Source organism: Molossus molossus, unplaced genomic scaffold (assembly GCF_014108415.1).
Source record: "Molossus molossus isolate mMolMol1 unplaced genomic scaffold, mMolMol1.p scaffold_m16_p_1, whole genome shotgun sequence".
Taxonomy (NCBI): Eukaryota; Metazoa; Chordata; class Mammalia; order Chiroptera; family Molossidae; genus Molossus; species Molossus molossus.
In genome coordinates this window covers 108,495,565-108,513,793 of record NW_023425344.1, presented here as the reverse complement: position 1 = coordinate 108,513,793, position 18,229 = coordinate 108,495,565, and the positions used below count along the sequence as shown (strand labels likewise).

The following is an 18,229-nucleotide window of genomic DNA, read 5'->3' as shown; positions in this document are numbered from 1 at the left end:
TAAGCATAGTGCGTGTTAATTCAGAGGATTTGTAAAATAACAGAAAACTCACAGAAGGAATTTTAAATTGCTTAAAAATCTATTATAGAAAGATAACAATGTTTCCACAAACCTGCATCCAATCATTTGTTTATAGTATACACACACGCATTAAGAAAATTGGTGCTATGCTGTAAATATTTCTGCCACCTGGGTTTCCCATAATATATACAGCACATTTTTTGTTTTTACACTGTGAAGTTCCTGTCCTAAATGTGGTCATTAATAGCTGCAACAAATTTCTTTGTTACATAATGTATGGAACCTGTCTCAGCACTGGTTTTCCATGTAGGTGGCTTTTTGTATTAATTATCAGTAAAACAGTGCTGAATATCCTTGTTTTTAAATTTTTACACATATTTGACTCTTAAAAAATTATTATATAACGCCACCAAGAAACTACTATTAGAAGCAATAAACAAATATAGTAAAGTTGCAGGATACAAAATCAATGTACAAAAAATACACTGCGTTCCTACGTACTAACAACAAAGCCTCAGAAAAAGAAATTTTAAAAAATTACTTTTGCAATTGAAACAAAATAATAAAATACCTACAAATAAATTTAACAGAGGATGTGAAACACCTATATACTGAAAACTACAATGCATTATTAACAGAGTTTGAAAAAGATACAACAAAATGGAAAGATATTCTGTGTTCATCGGTGGGAAGAATCAACATAGTTAAAATGGCCATATTACCCAAAACAATATACAGATTTAGTGCAATTCCCATCAAAATCCCAATGTCATTTTTTAAAGAAATAAAACAAACAAAAATCATCAGATTTATGTGGAATCAAAAAGACCCCAAAAAGCCAAAGCAATCCTGAGAAAAAAGAATGAAGAAGGAGGTAGCACACTAACTGACTTTAAATTATACTACAGGACTGCAAAAATTAAAACAGCATGGCACCCTGGCCAGTGTGTCTCAGTTGGTTGGAACATTATCCCATGTACCAGAATGTCAAGGGTTTGATTACTGGTCGGGGCACATACCTTGGTTGCGGGTTTGATCCCCAGTCAGGGTGCATACGGGAGGCAACTGATGGATGTATCTCTCTCTTTCCCTTCCTCCCTCTCTAAAATCAATAAAAGGAAAAAAAAAAGGCATGGCACTGGCAGAAAAACAGATGCACAGATCCAAGGAGCGTATTGAGAGCCCAGAAACAAAACCACATGTATATGGGCAGATAATGTTTGACAAACAAGCCAAAAAATACACAATAGAGAAAAGAAAGCCTCTTCAATAAATGGTGCTGGGAAAATTGAAAACCCACATGCAAAATAATAAAAGTAGATTACAGTTTGTCCCCATGAACAAAAATAAATTCAAAATGTACCAAAGCCCTAAATATAAGACCTGAAACAATGAATCATGTACAAGAAAACAGGTACTAAACTTATGGACCTTGGTTATGGAGACATTTTATGAATTTGACCCCAAAGGCAAGGGAAATAAAGGCAATAATAAATGAATGGGACTATATCAAACTAAAAAGCTTCTGTACAGCAAGAGAAACTGACAACAAAACAAAAAGGCAACCAACCAATTGGGAAATGATACTTGCAAACAACAGCTCCTGATATCCAAATGTATAAACTCATAAAACTCAACACCAAACAAGCAATCCAATTAAAAAATGAGCAGAGGACCTGAACAGACAGTTCTCCCAAGAAGACATACAAATGGTCAGCAGATATATGAAAAGATGTTCAGCTTCGCTAGCTATTAGGGAAATGCAAAACAAAACTACAGTGAGATGCCACCTCACACCTGTTAGAATGGCTATTATCAACAAGATACGTAATAACAAGTGGTAGAGAGATTGTGGTGGAGAAAAGGGACCCCTCCTTCACTGCTGGTGGGAATGTAGACTGGTACAGCCACTATGGAAAACAGTCTGGCAGATCCCCCAAAAATCACCAATGGAGTTACCATGTAACCCAGAAATACCTCTCCTAGGTATCTACCCGAAAAACTCGAAAACAAGTATTCGCAAAGATATACGTACCCCTATGTTCATTATGCCATTATTTACAGTGGCCAAGGCATGAAGACAACCAAAGTGCCCTTTGATAGAGGACTGGATAAAGAGGATGTGGTACATGTACACAATGGAATACTACTCAGCCATAAGGAAAATGAAACACTGTCATTTGTGACAACATGGATGGACTTTGAGAATATTATTCTAAGTGAAATAAATCAGGCAGAATTCGCTTACTCAAATATGTAAAACGGAAACTCATGGACACAGACAGCAGTGTGGTGGTTACCAGAGGGAAGGGAGTGATGGAAGATGGTTTGACTGTGCATGGTGGGCACGCAGTGCAGTACACAGGTCTTGTATCACAGCAATGTACACTTGAAGCCCATATGATCCTATTAACTCTTTTCACCCAATAATTTTTTTTTTTAATCTTTATTGTTGAATGTAAAATGCATTACAGATGTTCCACATTTTTCCCCCATTGACCTCCCTCCTCCTCCCACCCCCCTCCCGCCTTTTCCCACACTGTTGTCTGTGTCCATTGGTTATGCATATAAGTTCTTTGGCTTATTTCTTCCCACCCACCCCCACCCCCTTTCCCTTTGAGGTTTGTCAGTCTAGCAATGAATTTGTACTTCTTAATCTCTTCACCTTTTTCACCCATTCCTCCAACCCCCCTCCCATCTGGCAACCAATAAAATGTTCTCTCTATCTATGAGAATGTTTCTGTTCTACCTGTTCATTTTGTTTGTAGATTCCATTGTTGATAGATATATATTCATTGCCATTTTGTTTGTTCATATATTTTATCTTTTTCTTCAAAATGACCCTTCAACATTTCATATAATAACGGTTTGGTGGTGATGAACTCCTTTAACTTTTTCTTGTCTGGGAAACTTTATATGGCCATTGATTCTAAATGACAGCTTTGCAGGATAGAGTAATCTTGGTTGTAGGTTCTTGCTTTTCATCACTCTGAATATTTCTTGCCTCTCCCTTCTGGCCTGCAAAGTTTCTTTTGAGAAATCAGCTGACAGCCTTATGGGAACTCCCTTGTAGGTAACTAGCTGCCTTTCTCTTGCTGCTTTTAAGATTCTCTCTTTGTCTTGAACCTTTTGCATTTTGATGATGATGTGTCTTGGTGTGGGCCTCTTGGGGTTCATCTTGTTTGGGACTCTGTGCTTCCTGGACTCGTATGTCTGTTTCCTTCACCAAGTTAGGGAAGTTTTCTGCCATTATTGTTTCAAACAGGTTTTCAATTTCTTGTTCTCACTCTTCTCCTTCTGGCACCCCCAAGATGTGAATGTTGGCACGCTTGAAGTTGTCCAGAGGCTCCTTAACTATCCTCATTTTTTTGGATTCTTTTTCTTTTTGCTGTTCTGATTGGGCGTTTTTTGCTTCTTTATATTCCAAATCAATGGTTTGCTCCTTGGATTTACGTACTCTATTATTGAAGCTGTGTAAATTATTCTTTATTTCAGTTAATGCCTCCTTCAATTCTAACTGTGCATCCATGATTTCTGACTGGTCCTTTTTTATGCTCTTGAGGCCCTTACTAAGTTCACTGAGGTTCTCACTAAGTTCATTGAGCATCCTTATAAGCAGTATTTTGAACTCAGCATCTGTTAGGTTGCTTATCTTCATTTCACTTAGTTCTTTTCTTGGGGTTTTTTTCTGTTCTTTCATTTGGGACCTGTTTCTTTGTCTCCTCATTTTGGCTGCCTCCCTGTGTTTCAGTGTATTACTTAACAAGAGGTATGAGGCTAGCTGAGACCAGATGCTGCTCGTTTGAAAGAATTTAGGAAAAACCTGAAGCAGGATCCAAGACAGGCCAATCCTAGTTAAGCAAGTGGCAACAGCTTGGGTGGGCCTAAAAGTTGGGTAGGGCGGGGCCTCAGGGAGTCAGCAGGGCGGGGCTACCAGTGTGAGCCAGGTTGCTGGAGTCCCAGATATGGCGGCTGTCTGCCGCCCCAGGGAAGGGCTCACCAAAGGAACAAAGGCCTCTGACAGCACGTTTGTCCCAGAGAAAGCCCCCTCTCCAGCCCTCGCTCCAGTGCCAAACAGCTCAGTTCTTCCCTGTATGTCTCTGGTGCCCCTTGAGCTGCCTCCCCTCCGAGCTTAGAGGGAGAGAGTCCGATAAGTCCGTGCGCGGGCCCTTTAGGGAGCTGCCTGGGGCTCCAGCCGCTTCAGCCTCCCTGAGCCTCAGTTCCCGCTGGTTTTTCCAGCCAGACGTTATGGGGACTTCTCTTCCTGGCCCTGGAACCCTGAGCGGGGCATCTGGTGTGGGATGGGAACCCCTCAGTCCTCAGGAAGGACCTTCCCTGCCAAGGTGTCCTCCTGATTTTTATCCGCCACACGTGGGTGTGGGACCAGCCCTTTCGGCTCCGCCCCTCCTACCAGTCTGGATGTGGCTGCTGCTTTAATTCCGTGGTTGTAGGACTTCCACTCAGCTTGATTTCAGGCGGTTTTGAATGATGGTTGTTGTGTAGTTTAGTTGTAACTTTGATGTGGTTGTGGGAGGACGCAATACTGTGTTTACCTATGCCACCATCTTGTCCGGAAGTCCCAATAATTTAATTGTAAAAAAATGAGTATGTAGCCATTAATGTCAATGGTTTTTATGTGTTTTGACAATTTGCTTTTTATAAAGGTTACACTCATTTACTCCCCCACCCATTATATTAGATCCCATTTCCCAAAATGCTATCAGACACGATTATAATATTTTAACCTTTATTTGCAAAGCAGAACATGGTATTTCATTTTTTTTAAATAATCTTTTGATTACCAGGAAGTTTTGACTTTGTCATATATGCATAGGCCATGTGTAGTTTCCATAATTTTTGTTAAACAGCTCTACTAAGTAAATCTTTCTTGGCCTCGGCTTATGTCCCTTCAAATCCTTTTACACAGTGCAGTAGGCAGAGGTCTTCTGGATAAATGTACAGTTCTCACTAGTAGCATTCATACTTGTTTGTTTCTCTCTCCTTCAATTTAACATTTTGTTGTTGTTGTTGTTGTTGTTCAGATAGAGTGGGAGGGAGAAAGAGAGAGAGAGAGAGAAACAGCGACGTGAAAGGGACAGATCGAGTGGCTGCCACCCACACAACCCAACCAGGGCTGGGGACAAACTGCAACAGAAGTACGTGCCCTTAGCGGGAACCAAACCCAGGTCTCTGTGGACCACAGGCCGATGCTCTAACCGCTGAGCCAAACCGGCCAGGGCCAATTTAACATTTTGAATTTCAATCTTAATTTCTCAGGAGCTGACCTTCTCCATCAGGCCTCACCTTTCCTCCATTCTCTGAGCTTAATGAGCATAATATTTTCAACAAGAAACCCAGAAAATCCACTTATGCCTTTGTGGTTCTCTTATTTGAAAACTGAAGGCTGTGTCCTTTTCATAATGTGAAAGTTACTTTGGCTCACACGTGCACGACTCTCGTACCAGAAACCAATCTGGAAGGCAGCTGACCTGACTTGAAATGGTCCTACTACAAGTTATGATTCTATTTCTGAATCGCTTAGACCACTCCACTTTGTTCTTCTCACCTGCAGGACATTACCTGGGTCTTTCTTAAATATCAATCTCTTTCTCATCAGCATCTGCTATTTTAAATTTTTCGAGGTTGTGCCTTTGTTTTGTTGGTTATTAGTATTCATGGCTCAGCAAGAAACATGAGCATGTTCACCGGGGCTGGTTTGGCTCAGTAGTTAGAGGGTTGACCTGAGGACCAAAGAGCTGTGGGTTCAGTTCCCAGTTAAGGGCATGTACCTGAATTGCAAGTTTGATCCCCAGCCCCAAGTCAGGGTTGTGAGAGGCAATTAGTCAAAGTGTCTCTCTCACATCGATGTTTCTCTCTCTCCCTCCCTTCCACCCTATCTGAAAGTCAATGGAAAAATATATCCTCTGGTGAGGATTAACAAAAACAAAAAGCAAAGAAACATTCGTATTTTTTTAAATCCTTACCTGAGGATATTTTTCTGTTTATCATCAGATAAAGTGGGAGGGAGGAGTAGGATGGGGGAGAAGAGAGAAAGAGAAACATCAGTGTGAGAGAGACACATTGACTGGTTGCCTCCCACAGGACCCCGACCAGGGCCTGGGCAAACTGCAACTGAGGTACGTGCCCTTGATCAAATTGAACCCACAACTCATTGGTCCATGGGCCGATGATCTAACCACTGAGCCGATCCGGCCAGGGCAGATAAGCATTTTTTAAAATGAAACTGAAAGCAAATATATTTTTTAAATATTTAGAGGTTAGAGGTTCAATGAACTCTTTGAGTAACATTGTATATAGTTTGCCATATATGGGGTCTATACAAGGTTATAAACCAGACAGCAGTTTTCCAAAGAACTTGACCAAAATTATGTTTACAGTCTGGAAAAAATAATGCAACAAGCAAAAACATAGATTTGCTTTTTACCAAGGAAAATGTCTTAAACTTTAATTCTCAAAGTAATAATAGTAATAGTAATAATAATAGCATAGATCAGTACTGTTTAATAGAACTTTCTGCACTGATGAAATCATCCACATCTGTACTGTTCAGTATGGTCTCACTATGTGCCTTCTATCTTCTTGAAGTGTGGCTAGGGAGACAGGTGAATTAAATCTTTAATTGGATTTAAGTCACTAATGTTAATTTAGAGAGATACATGTGACTAGTAGTTATATTGAACAGAGTATCAATGAACCATACATAGCCTGGCTGGTGTAGCTCAGTGGCTGAGTGTCGACCCATGCACCAAGAGGTCACTGGTTTGATTCCCGGTCAGGGCACATGCCCAGGTTGTGGGCCTGATCCCCACTGTGGGGCATGCAGGAGGTGCCAATGGATGTTCTCTCTCATCGATGTCTCTTTCTCTCTCTCCTCCCTCTTCCTTCCTCTCTAAAAAATCAATAAGGAAAAAAAAATTTTTAAATATGTAAACCATACACACATACTTAAATAAAATATTACATTTCAAGTATAATATTTACAGAAACATACTTTGACATCTTTGCCTTTTAAAAGGCCTCTAATTTTAGATATGATTAAATAATATATTTTTAAATATAACCATTCTATTACAACTGAATTTCTCCATGGGAAACAATCTGTAGTTTTGATTTGGTGGTAGGACACATACATTATAATTACTTATCACCTCTAAATCTTTTTTTAATTATTGACAAACTACAAAAGGAAACTGCATGGAAAAACGTAGAGATGTGTTTCTTTCCTACTATTTTATATAACCCAGGAAAAGTTCTTCCCAAAGAACTGAGCTTCACTTATTATTTCCAAAGTTATCAGGGCTCTTTCTTTCATATAAAGACAGATCAATCTACAAATCCTTCAGTGAATCGTGTCACCTTATCTTCTCTCTTCTCAAATGAAAATCACTTCATAATTATTCATTTAACAGAAGATGAAATGGCCTCTCTTTTCAGCGCAGCTTCCTTGGGTGCTCTAGTTCTCAAACACGCACCAGCTCCCTCAGAGCTCAACCAGAGGGGAGAGCGATCGGCATCACGCCATTCTGCCCATCAAATGCTCTCTTACGAAACTCTGCCCAGATAGAAGGCGTTATACGAAGTGATATGTTATTGCATTAGACATGCATGTAGATGCATGTAGATGCATGTCTAATAGATCCTATTTGGTTGACCCCGAATTGATTTTTTTTTAAGTAAAAGTTTGAGAATTTTCTGGATATTGGAAATTGCTGATTCATTGGAACATATTTGAGGTTTTCTTTTAGAATTTCTATGAACAAAAAAGAATTCCTTCAGGAATTTGCCATTAAATTGTTTCCTGTTATTTCTATTTATTCATTCATTGACTTTCATTCTGTATCAATCTCATGTGAAGTAAATTTTAACCAATTTAGAAATATGTCCCTCAATTAATAATCTTTGAATTATTTTATTTCTGGTATACAATCCTAAAGTCACAGAAAGAACATTAATACATTATTAAAAATTAAAGAAATTTCAATATTAATTTATGTAATAAATATCTTGTGGGCACCTTTTAGGCTAGAATTTATTGGTCTAGAGAAGGGAATCTCAGCTTAATGTTCTTTTATTTTATTCAAAGTAGTTAATCAAAAGCTCAGCTTTGCAAAACTACACTCTGTGGTAGCCTAACTATGGAAGGCATAGGAAGTCAATTCTCAAAAATAATTCTCAAAGATAATCTAAACTGAATTTTACTCTCAAGTTGTATCTTCCATTTTTGTTTTAAATTATGACCTCAGAGATTTTCTACTTTTCCCTGTCTTATTTACCTTTAAATGTGTCTCTTTTTCCCTATTACACAATGATTATTTCTGTTTTAACTTACACTTCCCTAAAACAGAGAATACTGCTATTTTTAATACTGGTTGCCTACATTTGTAAACATGTTCACATGTTAATCTTTCCAATTGCATTTTGCTATAGGAAATATATAGTTTCTTAAAACTAAAGGGTTATTTTCTCATATAAGTGCCAAGCTCCTAAGTGATTTAGCACTGAAAGCTTTTCAAAAAAAAAAAAAAAAGAATAAAAAGAGAGAGAACTCATGGACATGGACAACAGTGTGGTGATTGCAGGGCAGGGGAGAGGTAGAGGTGGAAGAGGGCATAGTGGGGCTAAACGGTGAGGGGAAAAAGCATTTAATTTTAAAATAAAGAAATTCTAGCCCATGGCTCAGTGGTTGAGCATCGACCCACGCACCAAGAGGTTGTCGGTTTGATTCCCGGTCAGGACACATGTCCAGGTTGTGGGCCGATCCCCAGTGGGGGACATTCAGGAGGCGGCCAGTAGATGTTCTCTCTCATCGATGATTCTGTCTCTCCCTCTCTCTCTTTCTAAAAATCAATAAAGAAAAAAATTTTAAATAAAGAAATTTTATTGCATTTTACCCAAATTTATTGAATAAAGTCTCAATCTTCTTTTCTCTTAGAATAAAAATTAATGACATTGCAAATGTACATCACAAAATCTCCCCGTAAGCCTCAGAGCAGAGGGATGTGTCCCCCTGGTGGAAGCTCCACGTTCAGGGAAAGAGTCCGTGAGCCCCTGGGGGCCATGATGTTAGTCGGGCGCACAGTCCACTCCTCACACTAGTCCACGATGACAATACATTGACCCCTTCCTGTCCTGACCCTCCTTGGCCAAAGTGATTACTGGAGTTCAGAAAATACATCTCCTTTAAGCCATTAGTGAATACACGTGGAAGGAGGACAAAAGTGAGGATTGTTTTTAAAGTGTCTGATTTTCTTCACGTCTGCTCAAGTGACTTGTGAAACCTGGCCCCTGGGTCTAGCGGTGCCCTGGAACTGCACGCAGGGAGGGCACGAAGAGGGAACATTAGGAGGCTCAGGTTAGCACTCCATAGTCACCTACATTTTATGTTGCCTTATCCAATGCTGAATTACGTTGCTGTCTACTAGAATTAGAACTATAGAGGAACCTGAAAAAAAGAAGTTTGAGGCAAAAGCAGCTTCTACCTGTAGATGCCTTATTTAACCACTACAAGTAGCTGATTCTGTCCGTGCATATTCCTTTTTGAGTGGAAAGCTTGTAACTGATTTAACAGTGCACTGCTTTTCTCAAGAGCCTGTTTTTTTCCCTGAATCTTTATGCTGGGGATGAAATTATAATGGTACAATATATGCCATGTATACCAAATAGTGTTCAGTAAATGGTGCTGTGTGGAAGACTCAGTTGGACTGAGAAAGGAAAATAAGAAATAATCATTTGGGCCAGTTGTTAAGCATTGGCAACCCATAAACAAGGAAATGTTAGTAAAGCATTTACATGACAAATAAAGAAACTATTAAAATATTTATATAAATATAAGAATCAGCCAATTTAGGAAATTACTCATACATTTTCTATGGGAGTGTTAGCTTTCAAGATAGGCTAATAATCTAGATTCATGGCTAATCATGCCACAGTGTGCTCATTAAACTGTTTATTTTGGCCAGAGTGAATATTGATTGGCGAGGACTCCTGGTGTCCATATGACCACTCTGTTTCCCCTGCAGATACTGCTTGCTCAGAATTTCTAAAAACGCAATGCAATATTTACAATTTGAATAATATCACCTAAAGACTTTGATTACTGAACTTTATTCTCTGTTAGTCTGCTCAGGGATTTATTTTCCTTCTTTCAGTTTCAAAAGCTATTAATGGGCATCATAGTTGATCATGGTTTGGTCAAGTCGTAAGAAGACGACAGAAGCTGGATCACCACTAGTATGACTGAATGCTTGGTACAACGTTATTTCGTCTGACTTTCTAAACAAGACACAGGGGCTAAGTACATTTCTGGAATCAAATGAAAGCTTCTAGGATTGGCAGGAGTCATGAGTAAACATATTCCTCATTACTGTTCATTGACAGGGACATATCTGAAATGCAATGGAAATGGCCATTTGGAAGCTGTCATTAATTGGCAGGTCATCAAATAAAATGTATTCTCATTAATTTTGGTTCTGTTAAATGAATCTCCTTCCCATAGTTGGAGGTGTCTGGCAGGTGACAGAACTAAATAGCAAAAACAGGTCACCATTTCTCTTTATCCCACATGCATAATCAATAATTAACTCCCAGAGGCTTCACAGTCACTATGTTAGTAGTTTGAGGTCTGCAAAGTACAGTTTGAAATGAAAAGAAAACTAGTATTTTCAGCATCTACTAATGTGATAGACACTGTGTGAACTTGGGTATGAAGTCTCAAAGCCTCCTTCTTGGCAGCGAAGCCATGTCATTTATTTCTGAGAAGTAAATTGTTTAGCACAGTACAAGGCAAAACAGTCTATAGGAATGCATTTTGTTTAGACAAAGGCAGAAGCTGAGTAATCTATTTATATGCCTTCAAAGTTAAAAAAAAAAAAAAAAAGACATGATTCATGTGCCTCGTGAAACGGTACTAAATACCATGAAGTCAGCATTTTCTCTAATCACGTTCAATAAATCGTACCCTTCGAAAAGTATATATGCATCTTTCACTTGCACCATGAAGAAATTAATTGGATTTGGTTTCTGAATAGTGTTTTCTAGTCTGATAAAGCTGCAGATCTATTGGCTGAGTGGCCCTGGAATCGCTCCTAGCCCCAGAGGAGTTCATTTGGGGCACAGCCTCCCCCTCTCCCTTCTGGAGTAGGATTTCATGATGACTAATATGAGTGGAGAAAACAGATACATGTAGGGTGTAAGTAGATGCTCGACTGTCCTCCTGGATGTGTGCACGTCTGTATTTCCTAAACACGTACTAAAAGCCAGCTGGCTGTCCTCCAAGTCATCACACCATTTCTGCTTTGTATCCTAAAGGAGACCATTGCTGGGTCCATTGACTTGACTCCAAATGGAAGCTTCTCTAAGATAAGGTGGGAGACAAATCCTTAGAAGCCTGATTTCAGGGCCTTAGTGTGATTTCGGTGAGTTTAGGTCTACAGAATTTAGACCGTTATATGCAGCGTATAGCCAGTATGATCTGGGGTCGCCATACTGAAAACAGACAAACGTTATATCTGATACTTGTTGAGCATATGCAGTGTGAAAGGGATTGTTTTAAGTAATTTCCATTTATTATCTCATTTTAATTCTTTATACTATAGACACTATTGTTGTTTTTATAGAGGGAGAAACTGAGGCACAGAGGGACTCTCAAAGGAGCCCATTGTCACACAGATACCAAGTAGAAACACTGGGATTTGAACAAGACACACTGTTTAAGAGCATGTACTATTAACCACTGTGACATACTACTTCCCAAGATTGGATACCATGCTCTTTTTAAAATAACTGATAGCATTCCAAATAATTCCTGACAGATATGACAGTCTTCAGGAATGCATTTCTGTCACTACAAGCATTCCAAAAACTAAGTGAAATGCCAATAACATTACCTTCCCATTGAAATTTACCCAACTCAGGCAGGCTGACCAGTATAGGCTCAGGTCTTTTATTAGGGTTAAATATATTTTATCTACAGTCTTATTTTGTTATAAAGTCTGTTTGCTTATATTCATCTGATTTTTAATTATTAAAGTTCTTGTCAAATCTCCATCTAGCCTATTCCTCAGGGACACTGCTGGATATACTGATCAATTATGATAAATTCCTGCATGCGATATAAATGCTAATTATTAACCTTCCTTAGGTATGATACTGTATATTTAAGATATAGCAATACTGATTTTTTAATGATTTAAATTCTAATTTTGCTTTCATTAAAGAAATTTATGCTAAACCTTTAACACATCAGACTCTTAATTTGGCAAAAGCCAATTTAATTTGGGGTGTGAAAAATTGTTTAATTGCTATCCATTCCTAAAGGACTTACTTTAGCATTAGTTTCAGTCAAATGGTGTCTGTCATCTTACCTCCTTGATTTCATTTGTCAAAATCTGTCAAAATAAATTAATTTATCAAGAAGATGTCTTAAGTACACTCTGGGTGACCATGAGTTGGAGCACTCAGAGTGAGATGTCTGAGACCCTCATCATTATTTTCAGCTTAATTCAATAAAGACTTCTTGGTACACGGGCACATGATTGTCAGAGTTTTCATAAAATAATCTCTTCAGAAGTATTGCTCTTTTAAATCTTTACTTTTAAAACCACACCAGCTGAAATTGTATAATTCTACATTGATTACTAAAACACTTGTTTTGTAGGTAAAGAAATGTGGAAAGTTGACTTCTGTCCTATTTTTGTGTTCACAGATGTTCGAAGAAGAACAATTTACGAATACCATCGAGTAGAGTTACAAATGTCAAAAATTACCAACATTTCTGCCGTGGAGATGACCCCATTACCTAGTAAGTTAACATCCGAACAAAATGAGGAGGAAAAATTATTAGCGACTTTGATGCCCTGATCTGTTTAGTAATCATGCGACATGGTCCTGGTGTGCCCAGGCATCTTTATCCTGCGTGATGGGTGTTGTTTCCATTTCGATTGTGCAATCAATCGTTGGTGTCATTCTTTTCTCCACCCTCCCAATTAGTCTTGATGACTCTTCTCTCCTGTTTCCTAGCATGTCTCCAGTTCAATGGCTGTGGCCCCTGTGTATCCTCTCAGATTGGCTTCAACTGCAGTTGGTGTAGTAAACTTCAAAGGTAAACAAGAATAATACCCCAAAAATGAATTTTTGGAAGATTTGCTGCTTCTATTCTTCCATTAAATTTTAAATGTGTCAGATGTGTTGATTAGCAAGTGTATATGTATAAAAAAAGCCATGACAAAAATGAAAAAAAAAAAAAAACCCAAAAGCCACACATGCTCACAAGTGGGAATAACAATTTTTTCCTCTGTCTGGTTGCTCAAAATTACCAAGAATCCTCATAGGTCATAAGATCATTATTTGACATACACTTATAATCTCTTTGGGGCTTCAAACAGGTGATAATTGTAATTGATGAATCTTTAAATTGATGTTTTTGGTCCATGTTCTACAGAAAGCATGGTATTAGATATCTTTACTATAATAAAGAGAATTTATTCTTAATCTCATGATCATTTTTAGAAAATCTTATAAATATTTCAAAGTTTACTAGTCACGGTGAGACATGTAGCCTGAGGGTGAGGGACAGAGTGACAGGAACTGGCCTTTACAATAGCACATGTGGCTTTGGTCTGTGTTGTAACAAACTGACTTTGAAACTTAAGCTGCCTCACTTGTCAGAGAGGATTATGATTTCCGTGAATGGTAAAGAGGATTTCTCAGGCCTTGGAGCTTAGAGGATTCCGAATGATCATTTGTTAGAAATACAGAGTGAAGACCTTTACATGTGTTTTGGTATTTACTTAACCGTTTGTGTATCAGTTATGTCCCAAGCACTGGAAAAGCATCAGTGAACATATAGACCCGTCCCTGCCCCCCATGGAGCTTCCGTCTGTCTGAGAATAAGCCCCCTTCTCACCTTCAGGGTCTGTGATAATCTGCTTCTTCCTCCAGGTGGAGAAGGGAGTCTCCGAGCTGTTAGTCAGCCCACGTGGCCTCAGACTGTCTGTAGTGAGCTGTCTGCGTCTTATCATCTTGCGGCAGCATTTGCCGTTATGATAGAGGCATGTTCAGGAATATTTTTAAAGTTACTGGAGTATAAAGAATAGAATGCCAATTCCTTGATAACAAGCTTTAGGAAACATGTTTAACTTGCTAACATTGGGGCCACCGCTACATTATTCTGGCTAGAACAGTATCATTTAGTATAATTTATGTTTTGCTTTCAATTTAACATGTTGTTCCAATAATTTTCTTTCGGCAATGAATTTCAAAGAATGGAAAAGCAAGCAGGCAATTAGTATTCTTCAAAGTAGATTTTAACTAGCTGTATCTCCAGAGTAGGAAGAACTGCTATAAAGTCAAGGGTGGGGAGTTATTTATATTCATATTTTGATGACATTTCACAAAAATTACACGCATGTTAGAAATGATTCAAAATCTGTTTGGATAATGACCAAAATGAATCAAAAGAGATGGCATTTTAATATGTATATTTAAGTAATGCTGAGCTGAGACATGAAAAATGCCCAATAGAAGGCTCTGGTTTGGGGTATGTATCTAATTCAAGTTTTCATTTAGTAATCAGCTCCTCTGAGAAATGTCCCTAAACCACAAGTTTGTGTGAGGTGGCCAACCCCTCTGTTCCCTGGCATCCTGGCCACACCTTCATTGTTGGCATTTAGCGCGGGACAGTTCATTTGGTCAGTCTCCTCTGTCAGCTCTGGGTTTTTGAAGTGTGGTTTGCCCTTTTACCTACAGCACCTAAGGATCTACCTGGTGCTGCAGAAACATAGATGACTGAGGAGTGAATGAGTGAATGAATGAATGATTAGGTTCCAAATGAAGAAATAATGATTAGATTTGTCTGGGACCAAAGGGTTTCCCAGCATGAGGGACTTGCAATGCTGAAACCAGGAAAGTCAAGGGAAAAAACCAGGTCAAGGTTACCACCCAGCCAGAGTACTATTAGGACAATTCTCCAATGAAATAATGTCTTGATAATTGAAGCTTTGGGACATTAGTCTATAAGCCTGCATTCTACTAACCATTTCATTATGGTTTTAAAAAATCTTCTTGGTGGAAATATGTTTAAAGTTTCAAACAAACAATTTTGACAATGAACAGACATCCACAAATTGGAAACTGCTTTATACTGTTAATGCTTTCATTGTATTGAGACACTTCACTGCCAGTCGTGCCAAGGAATTTTCAAATATATTTAACTTGTACGACATTTTTACATTGGAGGAAACTGTAGCTAAGCTATTTGTGCAGGGTCTCATTGCTCTTAAGTGTTACGTTTGGAACTGAAGCTTAATCTGTGTGGCTCCCCTGCCTGGGGTTTTGACACCTCACCTGTTCTGCCTCACACCTGCCAGGCTTCGAGTAAGTTAATCTTCATCACTGCCTGAAAAATAGTAGACATACTGCTGAAAATTAATACTTTTACAACTGACATTGCAAGAAAGCAATAAATTTTATTGGCATAAAAAGAATGCAGAAGAGACTCAAGCAACACATAAGACTATTGTATGTAATTGAAAGCACAATTTTTTTGTGATTAATAGAAGAAAGAAAGGCAGTGATGCATATGGATGAGGAAGGAATTCATCAAATAACATCACTGAAAAAATATGAGTTTACTGCATGTTGCCATTTGATGTTTTGTTGAATACCAAACACTGGTTTAAAATCTTGGATTTATTTTTAATTCTTCAACAACGCAGTTATATACAAATCAAAACGTGCCTAATTAATTGGTTCAACTCTGGCTCATTGCACCTTTGTTTAACTTAATTTCCCCACTGCATTTTATTAATTTCTCCTTAGACCTGTGAGCTTCAAAACTTGGCTTTTTCTGCCCAGAAGTATTTCCCAAGACTTTGGAGCTTTTATTAACAAATTCATAAAAACAAGAGAAGCCTTATCCTCAGCAGCACAAAAGGTGCTGCGAAGATTCTTCTTTCATCCTTCTTACATTCTCCTTTGTTCTTATTTATCCCTGAATAATAATCAGTTGATAGTGATTAGCGAAACTCTCAAGATGGGCTTGCTCTAAGAAGATAAGTTTAATTGGTTTGTTTATTTTCTTTAATTCTCATTTTTCAGGGAGCAAAAACTAAGGTGGAATGTTTGTAATGGCTTACCCAAAGTCAGAGGGATATATACAGATCCATGATCAAATGTGCTTACCTAGAATAGGTGGCCCACTACTTCTAGGCAAGAGTACTTTTATTTATTCACTGCAAATTGAGAGGATCTCAATCAACCACTTTCAATTATACCTTGTATCTTTACTTATTTAACCACAACAACAAAAATGTTGTCTCTGTGTTCAAGTTACAATCCTTGATTGTAGATTCAGTGGTGAGCAAACAAAAAAATCACTTCCCTTGTAGAGCTTACATCTGTAGTATAGAGAGATAGATTTTAAGCAAGTAGATATGCAGAAAATAGACTTAGTAGGGATGAGTGTTATGGCAAAAAAAGTAAGCAGGGCAATATAATAGAAAATATAGCAAAATTGATAAGAATGACAAGTTTATTTGTTGGCATCATGCTAAGCAACCTTAAGTTTTTGAAGAGACTTTGTTTTCATCAGCTGTCATCCTCCAAAAGTTTACTTTTAAATTGAAAATATATTTTGGTTCTTAAAATATTCATTCACTCATTCATTTATTTAAACAGTTACTGAATGCTCTGCACACTGGTCTAAACCTGGAGGTGGTTATAACAATACTCAGGTATTGATCAGAGCCAAAGCTCTCATAGAGTGTTGAGTTTAGCTTATTAAGCTGGAAAATAAATGAAGTAATAGTTAAACAAAAATGTCAGTCAATGATGAGTGATCTGTTGAATTTAAAAGAGCCAGTAAGTGCTCTGAATTGAGTGACCAGGAAAGGCTTCTTGGAGGAAGTGACAAACTTAATCTGAATGATAGGGAACCAGTTACACCCAGGTGAAGGCACAGTGTTTCAAAGGGACCGGCAAGAGCAGCGGTCCAACAGTGGGCGCAGGCTGGCTCTGAGGAGGAAAGAAAAAGGTGCAGGAAATTGGGAGAGTTGAGGATTGAGCATCAAGGCTGAATGGTATCAGATGAGATCAGTAAAGTAGCAAAGTACCAAGATACACCTGGCTTCATAAGGAATGATGTGATTTCATTATATTTTAAAAATGCAACTCTGGCTACAAGGAAAATTGTGTTTCTTGTATTTTGTTTTTTGCTGTGTGTGTGCGCGTGTGCACACGAGATCTTGGGTTTTTTCTGGGTTAGGGTTTATTGGATGTTTATTTCTTTTGAGGGGGTTAAGAATGAAAAGGAAAATAGGAATAAAGTATGTGCACAAAAGTCTACAGAAGGTGTGATAGCAGCTTAGACAAGGATGATACTTATGGGGAACGAGAAGAGATGAATTAATAGAGGTATATTTTGGGAGGAGAGAAGTTACTTACTACTGGATTAGAAGAAAAGGGAGATGAAAAGATACGAATCAAGGACACTCCCTAGATTTCTGTTTGGGCAATTTGAGATGCTGGCACTCGTTTTCTGAGCCGAGGTAAGATGCACAAGAAATAGAGACCAGGGCAGGGAGAAATAACGAGTTTGGTTAGGGACAAGTCCAGTTTGAGAGGCCTAGTAGACTTCAAGTGGAAATGTTGAGTAGGTGCGGATAGATAAGCCCCAAATCCCAGAACAGTGGATGTCTAGAGGTTCAGATAGGAGAGTCATTATCCTATTGATAGTGTTTAAATTCATGGGACTAAATGAGATCAGCCTTGAAGAGAGTGTAAATTGAAAATAAGAGAGATTCCAGGAATGAGCGATGACATGGCACAATGAGGATGATGCTGATTTCCCATTACATACACGGGTTTCTGTAGACAGAGAGTCCCTGTGAAAAGATACACATGAGGGTGGTAACAGTATTTTTCTCTAGGGAAACTGCTGAGAGTGGGAACAGGCATAGGAATGAGTATGACTTCTCAATAGAGACTCTTTCGTATGATGCAAATTTTTGCCACATCCAATTGAAGACGAAAAGAGGCATCAACAAGACGAAATAAAAGAACATAAATTATTCAGAGGGTAGAAATGCAGTCTTACTTATTTTATGTCTTCCATAGCACCTCACCACAGTGCCCGGGCTAATATAGGAATCCAGCACACACAAGTTGGACTGAATTATGCAAATAATTGAGG

At 38.4% G+C, this 18,229-nt stretch overlaps 1 protein-coding gene across 2 annotated transcripts in view; it reads left to right on the top strand.

Moving 5' to 3' along the window:
- Positions 1–18,229, top strand: part of PLXDC2 (plexin domain containing 2) — a 418,222-nt gene that overhangs the window by 320,852 nt on the left and 79,141 nt on the right. For both annotated transcript variants that reach the window (XM_036242142.1, XM_036242135.1), the window contains exons 8-9: positions 12,746–12,841; positions 13,060–13,141. In XM_036242142.1, the coding sequence (XP_036098035.1) occupies positions 12,746–12,841; positions 13,060–13,141 (178 nt within the window). The remainder of the gene's footprint in view (positions 1–12,745; positions 12,842–13,059; positions 13,142–18,229) is intronic.